The sequence below is a fragment of the Heloderma suspectum genome, chromosome 10 (genome assembly GCF_057233095.1).
Source record: "Heloderma suspectum isolate Gila_16-S chromosome 10, 16-S_ref, whole genome shotgun sequence".
Lineage (NCBI taxonomy): Eukaryota > Metazoa > Chordata > Lepidosauria > Squamata > Helodermatidae > Heloderma > Heloderma suspectum.
In genome coordinates, this window is record NC_139467.1 from 6,282,257 (window position 1) to 6,302,381 (window position 20,125).

Below are 20,125 nucleotides of genomic sequence, written 5' to 3' on the forward strand. Positions count from 1 at the left end.
TGTACACCAGGAAGGCCAAATCTTATTTTCCCCAAGTGCCTTAAAGGAATTGCCAGAGACAGATCCACCCAGCCTGGCAATAAAACAAAGTGACTCTTACTCAAAAACGTACACATAACACACAAGACGTCCTGGGGACACCCCCCACCCCCTTCAGTGTTGCACTGCCAACATGTATTTGGGTGGTTCATTTCCCGAGATAACAGCACTTGGGTCCATCTAGAAGTCACATTTGGTGAGCTGGACAGGGGGCAAGTGTGTATGTGTGTGCATGGAGGGGTCAGTCACCTCACTTCCCCCAAAATCTGGAAACCCAACAGCTATGGCAAACCGGGGGCATTTGCTTTCCTCCTGCAACTAGATCAGTGTGCTGGTGCTGCCCCCTCGTGGGAAAAAGATATATCACACATTTGGCCTGTGACGTGGCTGCTAAAACCCCCCAAGTACTAATGCCATCACGGCTTTCCTTAACAGCTCATGGGAAGTAATAGTTCCCCTCTATGCTGCACTCATCAGGCTCCAACTGGAGTCCTGTGTCCAGTTTGGGGCCCTACATTTTAAGAAGGACATTGACAAGTTGGAGCACGTCCAGAGAAGAGCAACCAGGACGGTGAAGGGTCTGGAAACCAAGTCCTGTGAGGAACGGTTGGAAGAGCAGAGTATGAGAAGCCTGGAGAAGACTAAGGGGAGAACGAATAGCGGTCTTCAAATATCTGAAAGGTTGTCATGCAGAAGATGGAGCAGTGGGTGGAACCAGTGGGTGGAAATTTCAGGGAAGTAGATTTCACTAAACAGTACAGCAGAGAGTTTGGGGGAACCTAGGAGCAGAGAAGGCTAGAGGATCCGAATTCAGCGGGGCGGAGATTCCATTCTGGGTTTTACTTACAACCAGCCAGGAGCCTAAAGGAGCTATACAAGGTGCTGGACCCTTTGGGGGGACAGGGCCCAGCACCTTGGATAGCTCCTTTAGACCGCTGGCTGGTTGTAAGTAAAACCAAGGATGGAATCTCCACCACACTGAAATCAGATCCACCAGCCTCCCCTGCCTTGGAGATCGTCTAAGAACATCAGAAGCGCCCTGCTGGATCAGACCAAGGGTCCATCTAGTCCGGCATTCTGTTCACACAGTGGCCAACCAGCTGCCCACAGGAAACCCACAAGCAGGACATGAGTGCAACAGCACCCTCATAGAATCATAGAATAGTAGGGTTGGAAGGGGCCTACAAGGCCATTGAGTCCAACCCCCTGCTCAATGCAGGAATCCAAGTCAGAGCATCCCTGACAGATGGCTGTCCAGCCTCGTCTTGAAGGCCTCCAGTGTGGGACAGCCCACCACCTCCCGAGGTCATTGGTTCCATTGTCGTATTGCTGTAACAGACAGGACGTTTTTCCTGATGTTCAGCTGAAATCTGGCTTCCTGTAACTTGAGCCCATTCTTCCATGTCCTGCACTCTGGGATGATCGAGAAGAGATCCTGGCCTTCCTCTCTCTGACAACCTTTCAAGTACTGGAAGAGCGCTATCATATCTCCCCTCAGTCTTCTCTTCTCAAGGCTAAACATGCCCAGTTCTTTCAGTCTCTCTTCATAGGGCTTCATTTCCAGTCCCCTGATCATCTTTGTTGCCCTCCTCTGAACCCTCTCCAGCTTGTCTGCATCCTTCTTAAAGTGCGGTGCCCAGAACTGGACACAGTACTCCAGATGAGGCCTAACCAGTGCTGAGTAGAGGGGAACTGGTACTTCCCGGGATTTGGAAGCGATGCTTTTATTAATGCAGCCCAAAAGAGCATTGGCCTTTTTTGCAGCCACATCACATTGTTGGCTCATATTCAGCTTATGATCGACAACAATTCCAAGATCTTTCTCGCTTGTAGTGTTGTTGAGCCACGTATCCCCCATCTTGTCACTGTGCATTGGGTTTCTTTTTCCTAGGTGCAGAACTTGGCATTTATCCCCATTAAATGTCATTCTGTTGTTTTCTGCCCAGCGTTCCAGTCTATCGAGATCACTTTGAATTTTGTTTCTGTCTTCCAAAGTATTAGCTACCCTGCTCATTACCTCTCCCCAGTTTGAGAAGATCCGATTAAGAAGCACTCTTTGTGTCCGATTCTGTAGCCAACTGTGGATCCACCGGATCTTTGTTTCATCTAGCCCACTTTGAGCTACTTTGTTCATCAGGATGGGGTACTTTGTCGAAAGCTTTGCTGAAGTTGAGATATATGATGTCTACAGCATTCCCACGGTCCACAAGGGAGGTTACTTGATCAAAAAATGAGATCAGATTCGTCTGGCAGGATTTGTTCTTGACAAATCCATATTGGCTTCGAGTAATCACTGCATTGTTTTCAAGGAGCTTCCAGATGGATTGCTTTATCATCTGCTCCAGAATTTTCCCAGGGATTGATGTCAGACTGACTGGTCTGTAGCTCCCAGGTTCCTCCTTTTTAGCCTTTTTGAAGTCAGTGACAACATTAGCCCTCCTTCAGCCATCTGGCCCTTCCACCCGTCCTCCATGATTTCTCAAAGAGAATAGACAGTGGTTCTGAGAGTTCTTCTGCCAGTTCCTTTATTACTCTAGGATACAGTTCATCTGGCCCTGGAGATTTGAACTCAAAGTAATTAGATGTTCCTTGACCATATGCCTATCGATCTCAAGCTGCAATCCTGCCCCTGCAGCCTGTACTTCGCCTTTGCCAGGGGCCTCATAGACCCTCTTTTAGGAGAAGACTGAGCCAAAGTAGGAATTGAGCACTTCTGCCTTTTCTTGGTCATCTGTTATCATTTTGCCATCCTTATTTAACAGCTGAACAACCATTTCTTTCCTCTGTCTTTTACTATGCATGTAGCTGAAGAAAGCCTTTTTGTTGCTTTTAGCATCCCTCGCTAACCTCAGCTCGTTCTCAGCTTTAGCCTTCCTGACACCATCGCTGCAATTCTGTGCTACCTGCCTGTACTCTTCCTTTGTTGCTTGGCCTTCTTTCCACTTCCTATATGTGTCCTTTTTTGTTTTCAGGTCATCTCTAAGCTTTTTGTGAAGCCACATTGGCTTCTTCTGTTGTCTTCCACCTTTTCTTCTTGCTGGAATTGTTTGTGATTGTGCCTTGAGAATTTCCTTTTTTAAAAGCTCCCACCCATCTTGGACTCCTTTTCTCGTTAGAGTCGCTTGCCATGGGACTTTACTGATCATTGTTCTGAGTTTATTAAAATCAGCTTTCCTAAAATTCAGGGTATGCGTTTTGACTACACTCGGCTTTTGCTTCCCTTAGAACCAAGAACTCAAGTACAACATGGTCGCTTTCCCCCAGGTTCCTGTAACTGCTACTTTATCCACTAAGTCATCTCTGTTGGTTAGGATCAAGTCAAGGATAGCCAATCCTCTAGTTCCTTCCTCTACTTTCTGTAGGAGGAAGTTATCCGCCACACAAGTCAGGAATTTCCTGGAGGGGCCATGTTTTGCAGAATTTGTCTCCCAACAAATATCGGGGAGATTGAAGTCCCCCATTACTACTACATCATGCTTCCTTGAAACATTGGCTATTTGCTTTTCAAAAGTTTCATCCTCGTCCTCTCCTTGACTGGGTGGCCGGTAGTGGACTCCGACCACCAGGTTCCTTTTATTCTTTGCTCCATTTATTTTGATCCAGATGCTCTCGATGGGGCTACCAAGCTCATCCTCCTGTATTTCTGTGCAGAGATATGTCTTTTTCACATACAGTGCAACCCCACCTCCCTTTCTGTTCCTCCTGTTCTTTTTGAACAACTTATATCCTTCAATTGCTGTATTCCAGTCATGACAGTCATCCCACCAAGTCTCAGTTATACCTATCAAGTCATAATTTCCCTCTTGTATTAAGAGTTCAAGTTCATTCTGTTTGTTTCCCATACTCTGGCCATTAGTATATAGACATCGAAGACCATGTGCTTCATAGTCTGGCTTTCGTCCTACATGTTTCTGAAGAATATTATTGGGCGCTATTAGGGCTGTTCTCTCCGTTGCGGTGCATAAGCCTTTGTCCATTGTTACCCCAACTTTACATCTCCCTTCCCCGTAGGATTCAGTTTAAAGCCCTCCTGATGAGGTTCTTCATGCTGTGTCCAAGCACATTCTTCCCAGCCTTTGTGAGGTGCAACCCGTCCCTTGCCAACAGCCCATCTTCCAGGAAGTATAGCCCATGGTCCCAGAATCCAAATCTCTTGCGTCGGCACCACCTTCATAGCCAGTCATTCACCTGGAGTATTTTTTGTTCCCTTTCTATCCCTCTTCTAACTACTGGAAGGATGGATGAGAAAACTCTCTGGGCCCCAAAGTTCTGGAGTTTCCTTCCCAAAGCTTCAAAGTCTGATGTGATTTCTTCGTAGCTCCGCTTGGCAGTATCATTTGTTCCCACATGGATGAGAAGAAAGGGATACCTGTCTGTGGGCTTTATGAGCGCAGGCAACCTTTCAGTCACGTCTCTAATCCGTCCTCCTGGGAGACAACATACCTGGCCAGTCCACGGCTCTTCGTGACATACTTGGGTTTCGGTCCCACGCAGCAAGGAGTCTCCCACTACTACCACTCTTCTCTTCTTCTTGTTGTAGGCCTGGGTTTCATCGCCTCTGCTTGACTGACCTTCAGTCTCTTGCTCACTCTCATGCAGGTTCCCCTGTAATTCTTCCTCTGCAGGCTGTCCTCCGGTCTCATCCTCAAGTACCTGGAATTGGTTCCACAGCTCCACTGCTTCCACTGGAGCAGAGTGGCGTCTAGTTCTTGTCAGGGTGGACACTGAGCCCATAGAATCCCAGAGTAGTTCTGATTCTGAGGAAGAGGAGTTGCTCCTGGGAGAGGAGCGCGCTCCTCTTTCCCAGGGCCAACAGCTGACGGAGATTCCTCCCACCAGCATTCCTAGCTTAGATAGCAGTCCTGGGAGTGACAGAGCGCGGGAAGCAGACTTGATGGACGTGCGACGCCGACGCAGAGAGCGGTGCCAAATGGAGGGTGCAGAAAGGAGGCGTAGTGCCCAGTTGGCACGCAAACAACGGCTGTGCCCAGAGGATCCAAGGGAAAAGTGGAGGGACTCTCCCTTGTCCTTAAGTTCAGGGGTCTGCCAGTAATTCCCTTCCAAATGGGGACCAACTGTTCCAACGTAGGGCATAGGTACGCTGCTGCTCATATCTAGTTGCTAACAGTAGAGTTGTTAAGTTGTAAAAGAGGAATAAAGCTTTGAAAAGAATCCATTTGACTGTGTCTGGACTTGGCTACTGGATTAGACTGAGAGAGGCCTCCAACCAAGGAGCCCTTGACAGTTCTTCTTCTCCTGTCACCCTTTTCCAAGGATTATCCTCTACTGCATTTTTCCTCACCTCAGCATTTCCCACTTCTGCCTCAGCTTGCTGTTGCTCTTCAAGCTTCTGGTCTTCACTTTGCTGCTGTAGTTCCACCGTTCTGTCCAAGAACTCTTTGTGTTCTCTTATTCCCCAGAGGGTCGACAGTCGCCGCTCCAGTCCTCTTACTTATTCTTCCAGCAGGGTGATCAGCTTGCGCTCGTTGCAGGTGTGGGCCATGTTGTTCTCAGGCAAGAAAATGAACATTGCACACACCTTGCAGGTCACCACCACTGGAGAGTCTTGTCCTTCCATAGCCTCTTTCCCTTTTTGTGTCTAGCTTTCTGATTGTTCTAGACTAGCGTTTGCCTGCTCCTCTACTCAGTAGAGGTTAAAAGCAGAGTACCACTGGTGTGGAAGTGTGTGTTACAAGACAAATAAATGAAAAAAAAAGTTGGTTAAAAAAGAAAAAGAAAAAATGAAAGAAAAAAAAGGGGGGAAATGAAAAAAATGTTAGGGGCCTCCCCCTTCACCTCCCCTGGCCAACTCCTGTTTGCTCCCCCTGTTCGCTCGCTCTGTTCGCTCGCTCTCTGGGAGCTTGCTTGCTTCTGTAGTCCCTGGACCAGCTGGAGCAGCTTGCTCTGCTCTGCTCAGCTGGGAGGCGGGAAACAGACTCTTTCTTTCTTTCTTTCTTTCTTTCTTTCTTTCTTTCTTTCTTTCTTAAATTTATTAATCGCCCATCTGGCCGGCCACCCAGGCACTGAAGCTTCCTGCCCACACAGCTGCTGGGAGTACTCAGGCCACACACACCCAATTCAGTTGGAGCTCTCAGAAGCACCTGGTGAGCTCACAGCCACTCAGAAGGATAAAGGACAGCCCCCTGGGCTTCCTGCAGCCCACTTACCTCTTTGCCTCTGTCTCTTTTGTCTCCTTTGTCTCTTCTACCACTGCAACTCCCCTGGCCAACTCCTGTTTGCTCCCCCTGTTCGCTGTCTCTGTTCGCTCGCTCTCTGGGAGCTTGCTTGCTTCTGTAGTCCCTGGACCAGCTGGAGCAGCTTGCTCTGCTCTGTTCAGCTCAGCTGGGAGGCGGGAAACAATTTGTCCTGATAGTTTTGTCCTTTGTTACCTTTGCCTCTCCCATTGCTACTCTCCTCCAGCTATCAAGCGTTCGATTGTAAACTCAGAGGGGGCAGGAACCCAGCTTTCTCTCTTGCTATAAAGCATCACGTACACTGATAGGAGTTGATCTTGAGGTTGCATTTGGGAGTGGAGAGGAGAAACTTGGTGAAAAGAGACAGAGAGGCTGTCTGGGACTGAGGAAGCAGCAGCACTGAGAAAGCAGGAAAGGTGGGAAAACCAGGTTCCAAAAAAATCTAGCCACTGAGGGGTGTGTTATTTTTGAGAGGGGGTGGGGAAGTTTGCATTATGGCTGTCCTCGCAAACAAGTCAAAACACACAAATAGACAGAAGTCAGGAAATTCAAAAGAAAGAGGAAACTTTTATTGAAATATTTGCTTATTATCAGAGAGAGAGAGACAGAGGCCTAGTGTACACATACAGCAGAATGAGGCAGGAATGAGATGGCAGATCCCACGGTGGAAGAATAGAGTGTACTGTTTCAGCTGCAGGGGAGGAGGGGAACATTTGAATGCTCCCTAAAATTTTGGGGAAAGCCAGTAACTCCCTGGCAGTAGAAAGCTAGCACAGCAGAGAAAGGGTCGGGCTAGAATAACTCTCCCTGATACACTCATCTTTTACTTGCAGGGTTTGTCTGCTTAAAAAAAAAAAAGGGAGCATTCAGACACAGCACCCCACTCTACCACCTCAGACTCCTGCCATATGTATAGATACAGGCCTCAGAGCTACTTCATAGGTCACGAAGTCTCTTCGGTGCTAGAAGTAGCAGACAACCCACGCAAAACCATACAAGCTTTTTCTGCTTAGGAGCTTTCCCACCTCCCAAGTGGCCTTAAGACCTAACAATAAATAGTAAAAGACAGTAGAGACCCGTTTTGCTCGAGGCACGATGGAACAGATTGCCGGGGGAGGGGGGAGGAGGTGGCTGAGGCCATTTGGGACGTCATGCTGTTCCCACCACAGTCAAAGCAGCGGCCACAACAGTTTTAAGTAGCTGGGTTCAGAGGACAGAAGGTCATCTCTGTGCCAAATCACCAGTTCATGGCAAAAGCTGCGTTTTTAATACCCGCAGAACCAAGAACCGGGAGGCAGTTCATCAGGGTTCGGTTTCCAAAATGTCTTGAGACGGTGCAAGATTATTATCTGGGATGGAGTGTGCGTCATGGGGCCACCAAGAGAGGAAGGGTCCCAAGGAGCGGCCACAAACCAGCCTTGCCCTGAACAGGCTGAACCACGTTGATGGGGGAGTGAAAGAAACCCGGCCTTCCTCAAATCTCTGGCAACGTTTGTTCTGCCAAGAAAAGCCCTCGGAGTGGAAGGGCGTGCCTCGATCCTCTTCCCTCTCCTATGGCCGTTCCGTTGTCTCATTTGACCATCAAAGGACATCCGGGTTAGGAGGGTCCCTTCCACCTACAGCCACAGGTATTCTGCCAGGAAAGCGGCCAGGATCTTACATAAGTTCTCGATGGTGGGGGGGTGCAGGTTCGCCTCCGTGTCCTTCATGGTGTGCCAGACCTTGGGAAAGGGCATGGCAATGAGGTGAAGGACTGGAACACCTGTCACAAAGGCAGAGGCACACACCAACATCAGGCCAAGGCAGTCTGACATTCCATGCACACGTATGGTTTTTCTACTGAGCATAAGATTCAGCTCCCCAAAGCATTCAACATGTCATTTCCCTCCCACCCACCCTTTTATTTTTTTTTAAAGAAAAGTCAAGTTTCTAGTTCTTAAGGTTGCAAAGACAGGCTTGAAAGTGGGTGAGCAATGTGGAGTGAAAACACAGAGTGGGTCTGTGCAGATTATATGGTAAAATTCTTCCTGGACTTTACCACTTTACATGGCAGCTGGGGGATTGCATGCATTCATGCAGGGTGGCGGGGTGGAGACAAACAGCACTAAACTGTGGGGGAGAACCCGTTTCAGCCTGAGGACTCAGTTCCATTTTAGACAAGCTCTTAGGGGCTGCATTCAGGTGGTGAGCAGAGCTGAAGGCAAAAGGGGAGGGATAAAAAATACCAACATATTTTAGCTTCAAGCCCCTGCTGCCAGTAATGAAGCCTGAGGACAGTGCCCAGCAAGGCGCCTGCGGGCACCTCCAATGGTGCCTGCACAGCTCTCAACTCCCTGCTCCCATGGGAAAAAATAAATAATAAAAAATTGAAAACCGTTAGGGCGCCAGGTTCTCCTTCCTGTTCCTGACCCTGTTGCTGATCAGCTGTTAATCAGGTCGGAAGAGAAAGCAAGGCAAAGGGGGAGAGGGGAAAGAAACAGTGAGGCTAGAAGCTGGGGGTGGAGAGAAACAGCAGGATAAAGGGGTGAGAGGGAGAGAAAGAGCAAGGCTAGGGGCTAGGAAGGGAGAGAGATAGCGCAGAAAGGGGCTTGGGGAGAGAAACAGTGAGGCTAGAGGCTGGGGGTGGAGAGAAACAGCAGGACAAAGGCATGAGTGGGAGAGAAAGAGCAAGGCTAGGGGCTAGGAAGGGAGAGAAAGAAGGCGGCTAGGGATAGGAAAGGGAGAGAGATAGCGAGGAAAGGGGCTGGGTGACAGGAATAGCAAGGCTAGAGGCTGGGGGTGGAGAGAGAGCGCGCGAGAGAGAGAGAGCGTGAAAGAGAGAGCTCAAAGGGGAAAGGCCTGTGTGGACAGGTTAACCCTGGGTGAAGCAACTCTTTCCATCTCCCCCTCCCTCCCAGCCTCCAGCCTTGCCATTACTCTCCGTGCCGCTTCTTGACTAGTCAGGCCCCCCCATGTGATGCCCTCCAAGGGAGGCATTCTGTGGTGGTGCCCGCAGCAGTTTCTCAAACATGCCCAGGGGTCCAAAAAGGTTGCAGAGCTCTGCCTTGGGAGATGCCTTTCAACCATTTAGAATGGGGGGGGGGAACCTGCACAAAACCCAGGATTGGTGCCCGGGGGAAAGGGGCATGGCCAACTGGGAAACCCCAAAGGGTTGAACTGGGAGCCCAGAAGGCCGGATTTGGCCGGAGGCCTCAGGTCGTCCCCCCTCCCCCCCCCCCGCATCAAATCAGCAGACGCAATGCCAGTCTTTCTGACGGAAGACAACATGGCTGGATGGTCGTGGGGAACATTTTGATTTTAAAACAGGCCTCTCAACACAGCCTTTAAGGTTGTCCTATTAAGCCAGGCATACCAATTGGCATCGGCTAGAGCTGCTCAGGTCTCTGGCTTCATGGAGACCCTCCGAGATCAATCAGAACACCTTTGAAACACCGAAGTACCAAATGCTGAATCATTGCAATATTCTGAGCAGGGTGTCTATTGCAGAGACCAACAGCAGGCAAGGAAATCCAACCCATCTGTGCATCCAAGATATGTAGCGTGATGTCTCCGCTACCCACGAATATGCCTCTCTACACTTATGACTGTGCTGGCTGGGGGATGCTGAGAGTTCTAATCCAACACATCTGGAGGGCACCAGATTGGGAAAGGCTGTAATAGACTCTTCATGGATACATTCTGACTCATGCTGGATGATCTCTTAATATGACAGGCAATGCAACGTTAACTCTTTTCCTTTTCAAAATGCAGAGTGTATGGAGCCCTGCCTGTGGCTTATTGGTGTTGGATAACAGGAACAACTCTGCACGCTTCCAGACGCCAGGGGGCAATACAGAATGTCCTGTAGCTTGATCAGTTCCTTATTTCTGCTCCCTCCACTTCCTCTTCCTCCTTTGTCTCTCTGCCTCTGCAACAAGCTCAATGTGGTCTCTCCAAGAGGAAGCAAGTAACTGTATCCCATGACTTCGCTTACGTACATTCACTCACCCAGCTTTAGGGGGCGCTTGTAGTTAACTAGTGTTAGATAGTCTTCTCTGACGCTGTGTGTAAAAGCACTAATAAAGTAAGCTGATTTGAACTTATTCTAAACTGGCTGTAGCCTGCATTTATTGCCTTCAGTACTAATTGCTGCGCTGCCACGCTTTCTCTTTATATAAAGTAACTCTGCTGTAAGTCACATCAGGCTTTCCAACAATTGGCTGGCAGCTAATGTAAGAACAATCATGCTGGATCAGACCATGGTCCATCTAGTCCAGCATTCTGTTCCCACAGTGGCCAACCAGCTGCCCCAACGGGAAGCCCACAAGCAGAACATGAGTGCAACAGCACCTCTCACCCATGTTCCCTAGCAACTGGTGTACACAGGCATGCCGCACACAGTTATGGCTCTAACAAAACACTGCAATGGTGAAACAGAGGGGGAGCAGGTACCTTTCTGGAAGAAGGGCACATGGTCATCATCAACGTGGCTGTAGAAGTGACCACTCTGGAAATAAAGCTGTTCCTGGGGGTGGGACTGCAGGAGGCCCAGCCGGTGCAGCCGCTTTTCTGTGGAATGCAATGAAGGGATTAGGCGACCCAACAAAGAAGTAACTTCAGTCCCTCCGAGCGCTCCTAGCGGTAATGTGAAGCCAGTGTGGGGCATGTGCCTTGGCATGTGGGGGGCAAAAAGGGCTCACACAGTGGGCCGGGTGACGTGATTGCCCTCCAGAGGTTTTGGACTAAAACTCCCACAATCCCCAACCACTGGCCATGCTGGATGGGTGATGGTAGTTGTAGTCCAAACACATCTGGAGGGTGCCATGTTTGGGGATCCTGGTCTACCCTGATTCCAAAACCAAATAGGCTGAAGGAAAATTATGAATATAAAAAATACGACAACATTTCCTGGTCTTAGCTGATGAGTGGAAATGGTTCAATATTAACTATCAGCAGCTCGGTTAACAATATCCTGTAGTTGGCCAAAAGGACAAACACTGAATGAATGGTTGATGAAAATATGGGATATAGTGTCTATGGTAAAAATTACAAATCTGATCAGAGTGAGGGAGGTTAGAGAGTTATATGATTCTTTTGTTGAAAAATGGACTTTTTTAGTTACGTGTTGGTCCAATAAAATTCAAGAAAGTGCTAATGCACATTCCCTATGAGGGATATTATGACGTTGTATAGATTGCCTTTTACACCTGACAAGTGGAAACATTTCTTTTTTATGTGTAAAATGGAATATGAATGATTTATCATTCCTTAATTATTTCCATGATTTAATACTTGTAAAAAATATTTGTAAAGTTTTTGTTTGGAGAATAAAAATAAAAGTATGACAAGATTTTAATATCAATACTGATATCTCAGACAGAATTAGAACAACTGATTAGCATTCAAAACATGCCCATTAATATATCACATGTACATAGTTACAACACTGATTTCTAATCAAAGGCGGTACAAATACCCAAAGCCACTGTCCCACCGATTTAGAGACCGGTATTGTGACTATGTACATGTGATATATTGATGGGCATGTTTTGACTGCTCATCAGTTGTTTTAATTCTGTGTGAAATATCAGTATTGACATTAAATTTTTGTCATATTTTTTATGTACATAATTTTCCTTCAGCCTATTCGGTTTTTGTGTTTGCAAATGGTTATGGATGGAACCAATTTCCTGGTGTTGGTTTACTCTGATCGCCAGCAGCTATCCAGGTTTCAGATAGGGATGTCTTTCTCAAACTTTCCTGGAGACGCTGGGGATTGAACCTAGGACTTTCTGTACGCCAAGCACGTGCTCTACCCCTGAGCTACAGGCCCTGCATCTAATTGCTTGCATGTCACAGCCCTAGTCTCTGTTGGCTCCCAAACTTTCAAGGGCGTGAGAGGGGGGAATACGGGCACAGCACAGACCCACCCATCCACCCCATTTGCAGTTGGCTCCCCAAAAAGTGTTTCGGAGAACCAGGTTTTCCAGTTCTGTCTCTGGACCTTACCAATGCCAAGAAGTCTTTGGAACCAGCTGGCTGTGGCAGGGAAATGGCTCTGGAAGCTGGGCTGGCGCTCCCCCAGCAGGTCAAGCAGAACAAAGAGGGGCTGCAAAGAGGATATGGGGTTAAAAACCACTGTTGTCTATTGTTCTGAGATCCGTGGGGCGCACTGCCTCATTCATTCATTCCCTGTCCCCTCCTCCCCCTGAAAATAAGCTGGAAGAATGGGATTTGGCAAACTGACTCTCAACCCTGACCAAGGCGGCAAACCCGTCTCTTGGTTGTACCGCTTCAGACAGCAGTGGGAACTCACGCGACTGAATGCTCCTCCACGCAATAAAAATAAAATAAAATCCCCACACATGGACAACTAGCATGCCAGGGAAGGCAATGCTAGGGTCCTCCTCCCTGACATGCTAGTTGTCTATGTGTAGGGGCTTTTATTTGGGGGTGGGTATGGAGAATCATTCCACTGTGTGAGCTCCTATTTGCAATCTGAAAGCGATACACCACAAGACACGTGTACAACCTCACCAAGGGTCACTGTGGCTACAGTGTCAGACTAGGAGTATCATGCTAAGGGCGCAATCCTATACATGTTTAGATGGAAAAAAAGTCCTACAACTCCCAGCATTCCTCAGCTAGCCATGCTGGCTGGGGCAGGAGTTGTTTTCTGTCTAAACATGCATAGGATTGTGCCTTAAGAAGACCCAAATTCAAGTCCCCACTCAGCCAAGAAACAAACTCCATGACTTGGGCCACTTGTTCTCTCTCAGCCTAGCCTGCCTCACAGGGTTGTTGTGAGGATAGGGGGAGGAAGCATGTATGCTACCCTGAACTCCTTGGAAGGAGGGCAGAAAAGAAACAAAGTAAATTATGAGTATCTGGTATATAATGCACTGATCAAGGGGTGGGACTGGATGAACTTCAAGACCCATTCCATCTCTGTAATTTAGCCTTCCCTGAGCTGGTGCCTTTGGGATGTGTTGGACTACAACTCCCATCAACCCCAGCCAGCACGGCCAATGGCTTCAAAAAATGGCAGGAATTTCTGGAAGGCAACAAAATGTCAGGGAAAGGGAACAACAGGAGGCAAGTCAGAACCCCCCCCCCGTCAGAACTGGAATCTGCCCATTATCCGAACCAGTCAATTGTTTCTGATTGCCGCCTGGGAGAGGCACTCACGATGGCTTGCAGCTGGGTGATGCCGGGGCGGTGCGGGGTCCTCGCCATGTGCTCAGCCAAGTGCCGCGACCCGTAGAGGGAATCCGTTGCGCTCCACTCCTTGAAAGCTTCTTCCCCGTCGAAGAACAGCAGCTGCAGCGTCACCTGCGGACCCTAAACCATCACGACAACACGCCGCTGGATCTCGGCTGGTGGCTCCAACCCAGAAACGGGGCCGTCACGGTTACGGAATTATCATCATTTTTAACAGCCACCCCACATCATAAAATGGGAGGCAAGCACAACACGTTTCAGGGGGAAAAGATCGGATTAAGTGCATTGAGAACGCAAAGTAGACCTTCTAATGACCTGAAGGTCAATCCAGCTTTTCCACACTGTGCATACTTTATAATCCAGTGTTTCCACCGTAGTCCTTTTTTCTAAATGAAAAAGCCCAAAACGCTTTTGCCTAGGGGCAGGCAAACTGGTGCCCTCCTGAGGTTTTGGACTACAACTCCCAGCTGCCCCACCAGCATCACCAATGGTTAGGGGATTATGGGAATGGTAGCCCACGCCATCTGGAGGGTCTCAGGATGTCTAGCCCCCGCTTTAGCCTTCTTTCGACAGGTAAACCTACGGTTCACCCCGGCCTTCCCTGGGCTGCAATTAAATCAGTCGCGCTGCTCCATCTGACTGCTCCTTGTACCGCTTGTGCTGCTTTTAGTGTAATTGAAATTGCTTTTAATGTTGCGTTTTTAATACTGCATTTTAAATGTGATTGTGATATTTATATGTGAAGCACTTAGCGATTTTGTTCTATTTAGCGGTATATAAATATCACAAACAAACAAATAAATAAATAAATTTGCACACACATTTTAAGAAAAACTTGATGGCCAGGGCTGAAATATCAGTGGGCTGGAAAGCGTGGGACCAGCCCCAGCCCCAGCAAAAAAGCCCCCTTTTTCCATTAGTGACAATCCTACCCTACTACAAATCGCTACTTTTCCAGGGGTCAAAATGGACTTGAGGCACAGAAGCCCCGCCCTGCCCGCTCTAACCATTAATGCTTACTCCCCCCACTCCTCAGGAGAACTCCGTATTCTGTGTCTCGGTCTGCATTTCCACCCACTGAACACCGCCCTCTGCCCTTCCTACCTGCTCCTTGGCTCTCAGCAGCTCCTTGTCCAGCGCCGTCACCAGCTCCAGCAGGATGGAGCAGGGCACAGCCGAGTCTGAGGCTCCCACAAAGGCCTGGCCGTGCCTGTCGTGGGGAAAGTACTTAGAGTCGTAGTGGCAGGCCAGTGCCAAGCGCCAGGCGGCTTTGGTGTCCAGCGTGGCCACCACATTGGCGAAGCTCACGGTGCCATGTGGCGCCTGGTCCTCGAAAGAGTCCAGCTCTACATGCCAGGAAGCAGCTAGCATGCTCAGCCTTTCTGTGATGAACTAGGAGGGAAGAAAGGGGCGCAGCATGAAGAACTAGGGGCGAAGTCACTCACACAGAGCTCTAGTCCTCACTGATTTTCTGCAAAGCCATTATCAAAATCCCTCCATCTCCACTGAAGAGAACCAGGCAACCTTTCCTTTTCCACCGTGGAATTGGGGAAGCATTTAGAACAACAGACTCACCTGCCGAACATTTTTGTTCCCAGGGCTGCCAGAGTACCTCTCGATCAGCATGGGCTGCAGGTAAGTATTCCAAAGGCGGTCAAGATCCACCAGGGAGGTCAGGTGTTTCAGTTGGCTACTAGAAAGGCTTCGGGGCTTGTGATTCAGCTGTCAGGACAGGAGACGTTTATGTATTATTTATGTAGCAATTTTGAGGTGACCACCTAGGGCGGAGCCCTCGTACATAAAATAGTGAAATATAAACCACAATATTAAGACAACCCCCAAACCATTTTTTTAAAGCAGCCTAAATCCAGGACATTTGAGAGAGACATTCCCATAACTGCATTTCAAAAACAACTTCTTCAAAATGATTTCAGACCAATCGCACCAAAACGCCATTAAGAGAAACCTACAAATGGGGGTTTAAGGCCTATTTGAAGGCCTGTATGGTCAGGGTCATACACAAACCAGTCAGAAGGAATTTGCACAATTGGGGGGGACACCATGGAGAAGGCCCTGTAATTCATGCAGGGGAGCTCCTGGTAGATCGGGGTGGACAACGTGTGGCCCTTCAGATGTATTGACCTGCAACTTCCATCAGCCTTAGCCAGCATAATCAATGGTAGGGCAGGGTGGGAGTTGTAGGCCAAAACATATGGAGGGCCACAGCTGCCCACCCCTGTAGTAGATCAAGGCTTCTGGATCTGTCCATCTCTCCCATCCTGTCACCTTTAATGAAATCAAAAAGATCCTGTCTGAGGCCTCATGGTAAGGCTGCCACTGCGTGAAGATTTTCCTGGCACGGAGATAAAGGCCACGTTTGCAGACAGTGCTAAGCCATAATTCTGGAGAATCTTGGCTTACCATAAATGAGCTGCATGATGATGCACACAGCCCGTTTGCTACTGCTTGGATCCTCCCATTAGTGTGAGCAGCTAAATGAACCAGAAATACTTTGTTTCGTGTGTCACCCAACCCAAGGATCCTGGCTTGTTTTGTTATTCCCAAAACAAGCCAAGATTTGTAAACCAAGAACAAAAACTGGTTTACAATTCTGGCTTGTAAAGAGAACAACAAACCAGCTTCCATAGGTCAGATTACATATTGGCCTGGTTTGCACATAACACTAACCCATGGTTTATTTATGGATGGCTTGTTGCCCTATCCAGGGTTGGTCTGGCAGAAGATCAAACAAATGGTAGTTTGTTTTCTCAATCCCTGTCCTCCTTTGCCCGCTCCCTCCCTGTATCCCAAATGTCTTTTGTGGTGCTGCAGTACTGGCATGCAGAGCAGCTGTGGGGGGTTTTACTGCTCTTGCCCGCCGCTTCTCTACCTGGTAAAACAACCCAGGAACCCACGGTTTTGTGTTCACATGTAACAACCACCCATGATTTAAATGACCCAGAGTTTACAACCGAACAACAAACCATGGGTGGTCTTTCTGGGGTGCTAGTGGTTAACAACCCACAGTTTGTTAGCATGGCTGCATTCAAACATCATGGCAACCCAGAATTCAACAACCTATACCATGGGTTAATGTTATGTGCAAATCTGGCCACTGTGTATGAATGCAGCCTTTGTGAAACTTCACCGGCTGGATTTTTCTGTGTATGTCTGCTTGGCTAAAGACTAAAGACGCAAGAGCAGTAAAAAAAAAAACTGCCAACCCTCACATTTCCTCTGTCCCACTGCAAATCACTCCCCTGGTCATCACCACTGCCCCAAGGCATCTCTTAAAGGCCCAGCGCCTTTTACACAACATATAACTGACTTATGGAATGCTTGAGCACACTGCACGTGGACGTACTGCCATGAGATTAAATAGCTTTAAACAGAAAACCAGCCTTGCTGGCTGGGGCATGCTGGGAGTTGTAGGACTTTTGTTCTGCCTAAACATGCGTGGGATTGCACCCTAAGAGATTTGGATTGCTACAAGCCTCCTCTGTTGGTTCAGCTGTGGCAGGCTAATGCAGCTACCCACTCTGGATGTTGTTATAAGGGGAACGTAGTCCCAGTGAGCCAAAGAAAGCCTCCATGATCAGAGGTAGTTTGTCCCCAACTTGGGGGCAGAACACAGGGGTTGGCTGTCACTGTCATACCCTGCTGGCGAGCTTCCCAGAGGTTGCTGGCTGTCAGAGATGGAGGGCTGGACCTGTTGGATAACTGGCTGGATCCATTAAAGCAGTCCTGAGAGCCAGGAAGGTAGCCTTTCCCCATACCCGCACCAGCTGCCCTCCAGGCTGTACCATAACTCCTCTCATTCCCAGCAAGCATGGCGGTATGGCTTAGTGGTGAGAACTGCCCTCCGGATTGGACTGCAATTCCCAAAATTCCTGACCATAAGAGCATAAGAAGAGCCCTGAGGCTGGGTCAGACCCAGGGTCCATCTAGTCCAGCATTCTGCTCCCACAAGCGGCCAACCAGCTGTCGACCAGGAACCCACAAGCAGGGCATGACCACAACAGCACACTCCTGCCCAGGTTCCCCAGCAACCAGACCATCAACCATGCTGGCTGGGGCTGATGGGAGTCGAAGTCCAACACATCTGGAAGGCTGAGTGCCACTCTCAGCCTAGCCTACCTCACAGGATTGTTGTGAAGATAACAGGCGAGGGGGAGAACCCCTGAACGCCTTGGAGGAGAGTACCAGGATAGGGCCGCAATTAATCAGGACGCCATCCCCCACTCCCAAATGACCCCCACAGCCGCGCCTGCCCCCTCCAGCACGCGCCCAACCCCCTCACAAGCGGAGGCTGGCGGCTCCGAGGCCCGTGGGGCGGCGAATCCGCCCCGGGGTTCAGCCAGAACCAGCCGGAGCTCTACAGGAGCTCTCCAAGGTAGCTCCTGCAGAGCTCCGACCGCTTCTGCCTGAGCCCCGGGGCGGATTCGCCGCCCCACGGGCCTCGGAGCCGCCGCCCCCGCGGGCCCTTGCTCCTGCCCTTGCGTTCAGCCCCCGCACCTACCCGGGCGCCCGGCAGAAGCTCCTGCGGCGGCTGCGCCCCGCTCCCCGAAGCGGGGCCTCCTCCCGCTTCCCAGAGCAGGCAGAGCCCCAGCATCGACCCAGCCGCAGTCAGCGCCAGCAGCCCGGGCAGCCACAGCCGCTGCAGCAGGGGCGTCGCGCCCCGCGTGTAGGCTGCGGAGGGGCCGGCGGCGGCGGCGGCGGCGCCGGGCTCCAGCCCCCCGCGAGCGCGGCCCCGGCGCGACCCCTTCCGCATGGCGCCTCCCGGCCCGGCGAAAGCCCGGCCCGGCCCGCGCGGGGCGCGGCTAGCGCGGCCCCGCCCCCGCTGCGCAGGGCCCTCCGCGGATCCCCGCCGGCTCTCGCTGAGCCTATCGGAAGGGCTGGCCTCCGGGGCGGGAGGGGGGGCTCCCCCGAAGGCCCGCCCCGGCCGGGCTGGGGGCGCGCCGCGCTTCCACGAGCCGCGGCCCCCTTCCAAAAGGGGCGGGGGAGCGTTCCAAGGACACATCAGCGTTGCGGCGCCTCGAGATTAGCGCGGACTGGCGCCCCCTTCAGATGCGTGACGTGGGGAAAGTGCATACGTGCGCGCGGGGTTTAGAGGAGGGGTGGGAATGGGGAAAGGGGAGCGGGGGTTAGGTGGCGATGAAATGCGAAGGGGACGGTCGTGGCGATTCGAGGAGAGCTTAAACGTGTGCAAAGTAAGCGGAGCGACCAGCAGCGACTGGCGCCAACGCAGTCATCTTAGCATGTATGAGTCAATTTACACCGGTAATAGGACAGGAAACCATTGTCTCTGTTCAGACCCAAACTAATAGAATCAAACTTTGTTATGCGCTCCAATTCGCCATCAGTGGTGCAGCTTGGTAATTCTACACCCTGGATGTAACTGTCTTATGGGATCCTCCTTTAGATGGCCTTATGTATTACTTCAGTTGTGAAGCACAGAACCCACATTTGTCTTCCATCCCCACCCCCTCCAACCACTATTCCATCCTTTAAAACTGCTTCTTCTTTCCTGACATGTTAGAACTACAACATAACTGTTTGCCAACCCTGATTTTTTATTTTTTATTTTAAAAACCTCTCTGCACATGTGCAGCTTTGCATTTTAAGCTCACTTAAATCATAGCCCCATCATGACTTCAGGAATAAAATGGAGTTTGCTTCTGCACTTGTCACTCTCTGGGTGGTCATTCCACACACACACACACACACACACAGCTGGGCTATAGGCCCCTGGATTTTTGCCCCAAGGTCTAGAGCTAACTGCACAACTGTTTGCCGTTGTCTCAATTCATGCGCAAGCAAACAGAATCAAACTTCATTATTAGTACCAATTCTGCTGTTTCACAGTGGACGCTTTCTTTGAAAGATTCTGTGCCTATATTCACCCTGGCATCACTCTCACAGGACCTAGTAACATCAGCCGAGTCATCAGGGTCTCATTCACCTGCTCAGCTTCCAATATGATCTATGCCATTATCTGCCTTCCAATATGATCTATGCCATTATCTGCATTCTAAGTAGCACCAACAGATCACCCTCTATGCAACAGAATAAATGGCCACAACTCTGGCATCAGAAAGGGCAACATTCAGAAACTAATAGGAAAAAATTTCAAACTCCATAAACATTTCCCTACTGACCTGAAAGTCACCATCATCAAGCAGAGGAATTTGGGAGACTCCAGCAACAAACAGCAGAATTGAGACAAATAGCAAACTTTGATTCTATTTGTTTTGATCAGAATAGAGACAATGGTTTCCTGTTCCACTACAAGTCTCAGTTGACTCGACCATACTAAGATTATCATGTCAGCACCAATGACTGCTGTTGTGAACAGTCACTGTGCTTATTTTGCATCTAGTTGAGCTTTTTAAGTGTTGTTTGATTATTTAAAGTTATTTTTATCCTGCCTTTCAGCAACAAATGCTCTCCAAGCAGCTAACAAATCCAGAGGTTCTCTCCTACCCCTTTTGTTCTCACAACCACCCCACAAGGTAAGTTAGGCTGAGAGGTGGTGATTGGCCCAAGGTTATCCAGTGAGATTCATGGCTGAAGGGGGTACCAGTCTCACTCTAACCCAGCCTTATTTATTTATTTATTGCATTTATACCCCGCCTTTTTTCCTCTTGCAAGGAACCCAAGGCGGCTGACATTCTCCTCCTCCTCTCCATTTT

General features: G+C 49.6%; 2 protein-coding genes across 2 annotated transcripts in view; both read right to left on the bottom strand.

The window, feature by feature from the left end:
- Positions 1–6,753: 6,753 nt before the first annotated feature.
- On the bottom strand, positions 6,754–18,219 carry QPCTL (glutaminyl-peptide cyclotransferase like). The gene is made up of 7 exons (XM_084814844.1): positions 17,953–18,219; positions 15,009–15,155; positions 14,538–14,825; positions 13,401–13,553; positions 12,222–12,321; positions 10,665–10,781; positions 6,754–7,995 (listed from the first exon to the last, which is right to left on the bottom strand). Exons 1-7 carry the CDS (start codon positions 18,202–18,204, stop codon positions 7,850–7,852), a joined length of 1,203 nt encoding a protein of 400 aa, XP_084670970.1. The 5' UTR covers positions 18,205–18,219; the 3' UTR covers positions 6,754–7,849.
- FBXO46 (F-box protein 46) overlaps positions 15,076–20,125 on the bottom strand; it is a 29,455-nt gene continuing 24,405 nt past the window's right edge. Inside the window, exon 4 of the mRNA XM_084814840.1 lies at positions 15,076–15,155. Within this exon, the coding sequence (XP_084670966.1) occupies positions 15,152–15,155 (4 nt within the window). The 3' untranslated portion in view covers positions 15,076–15,151. The remainder of the gene's footprint in view (positions 15,156–20,125) is intronic.

Coding starts and splice junctions, on each gene's coding strand:
- QPCTL (XM_084814844.1), bottom strand. CDS start 18,204: ATGCGGAAGGGGTCGCGCCGGGGCCGCGCTCGCGGGGGGCTGGAGCCC. Junction 15,156..17,952: donor AGCTTCTGCCGGGCGCCCGG/GTAGGTGCGGGG, acceptor CTGTCCTGACAG/CTGAATCACAAGCCCCGAAG. Junction 13,554..14,537: donor TGCTGAGAGCCAAGGAGCAG/GTAGGAAGGGCA, acceptor GTGATGGTTTAG/GGTCCGCAGGTGACGCTGCA.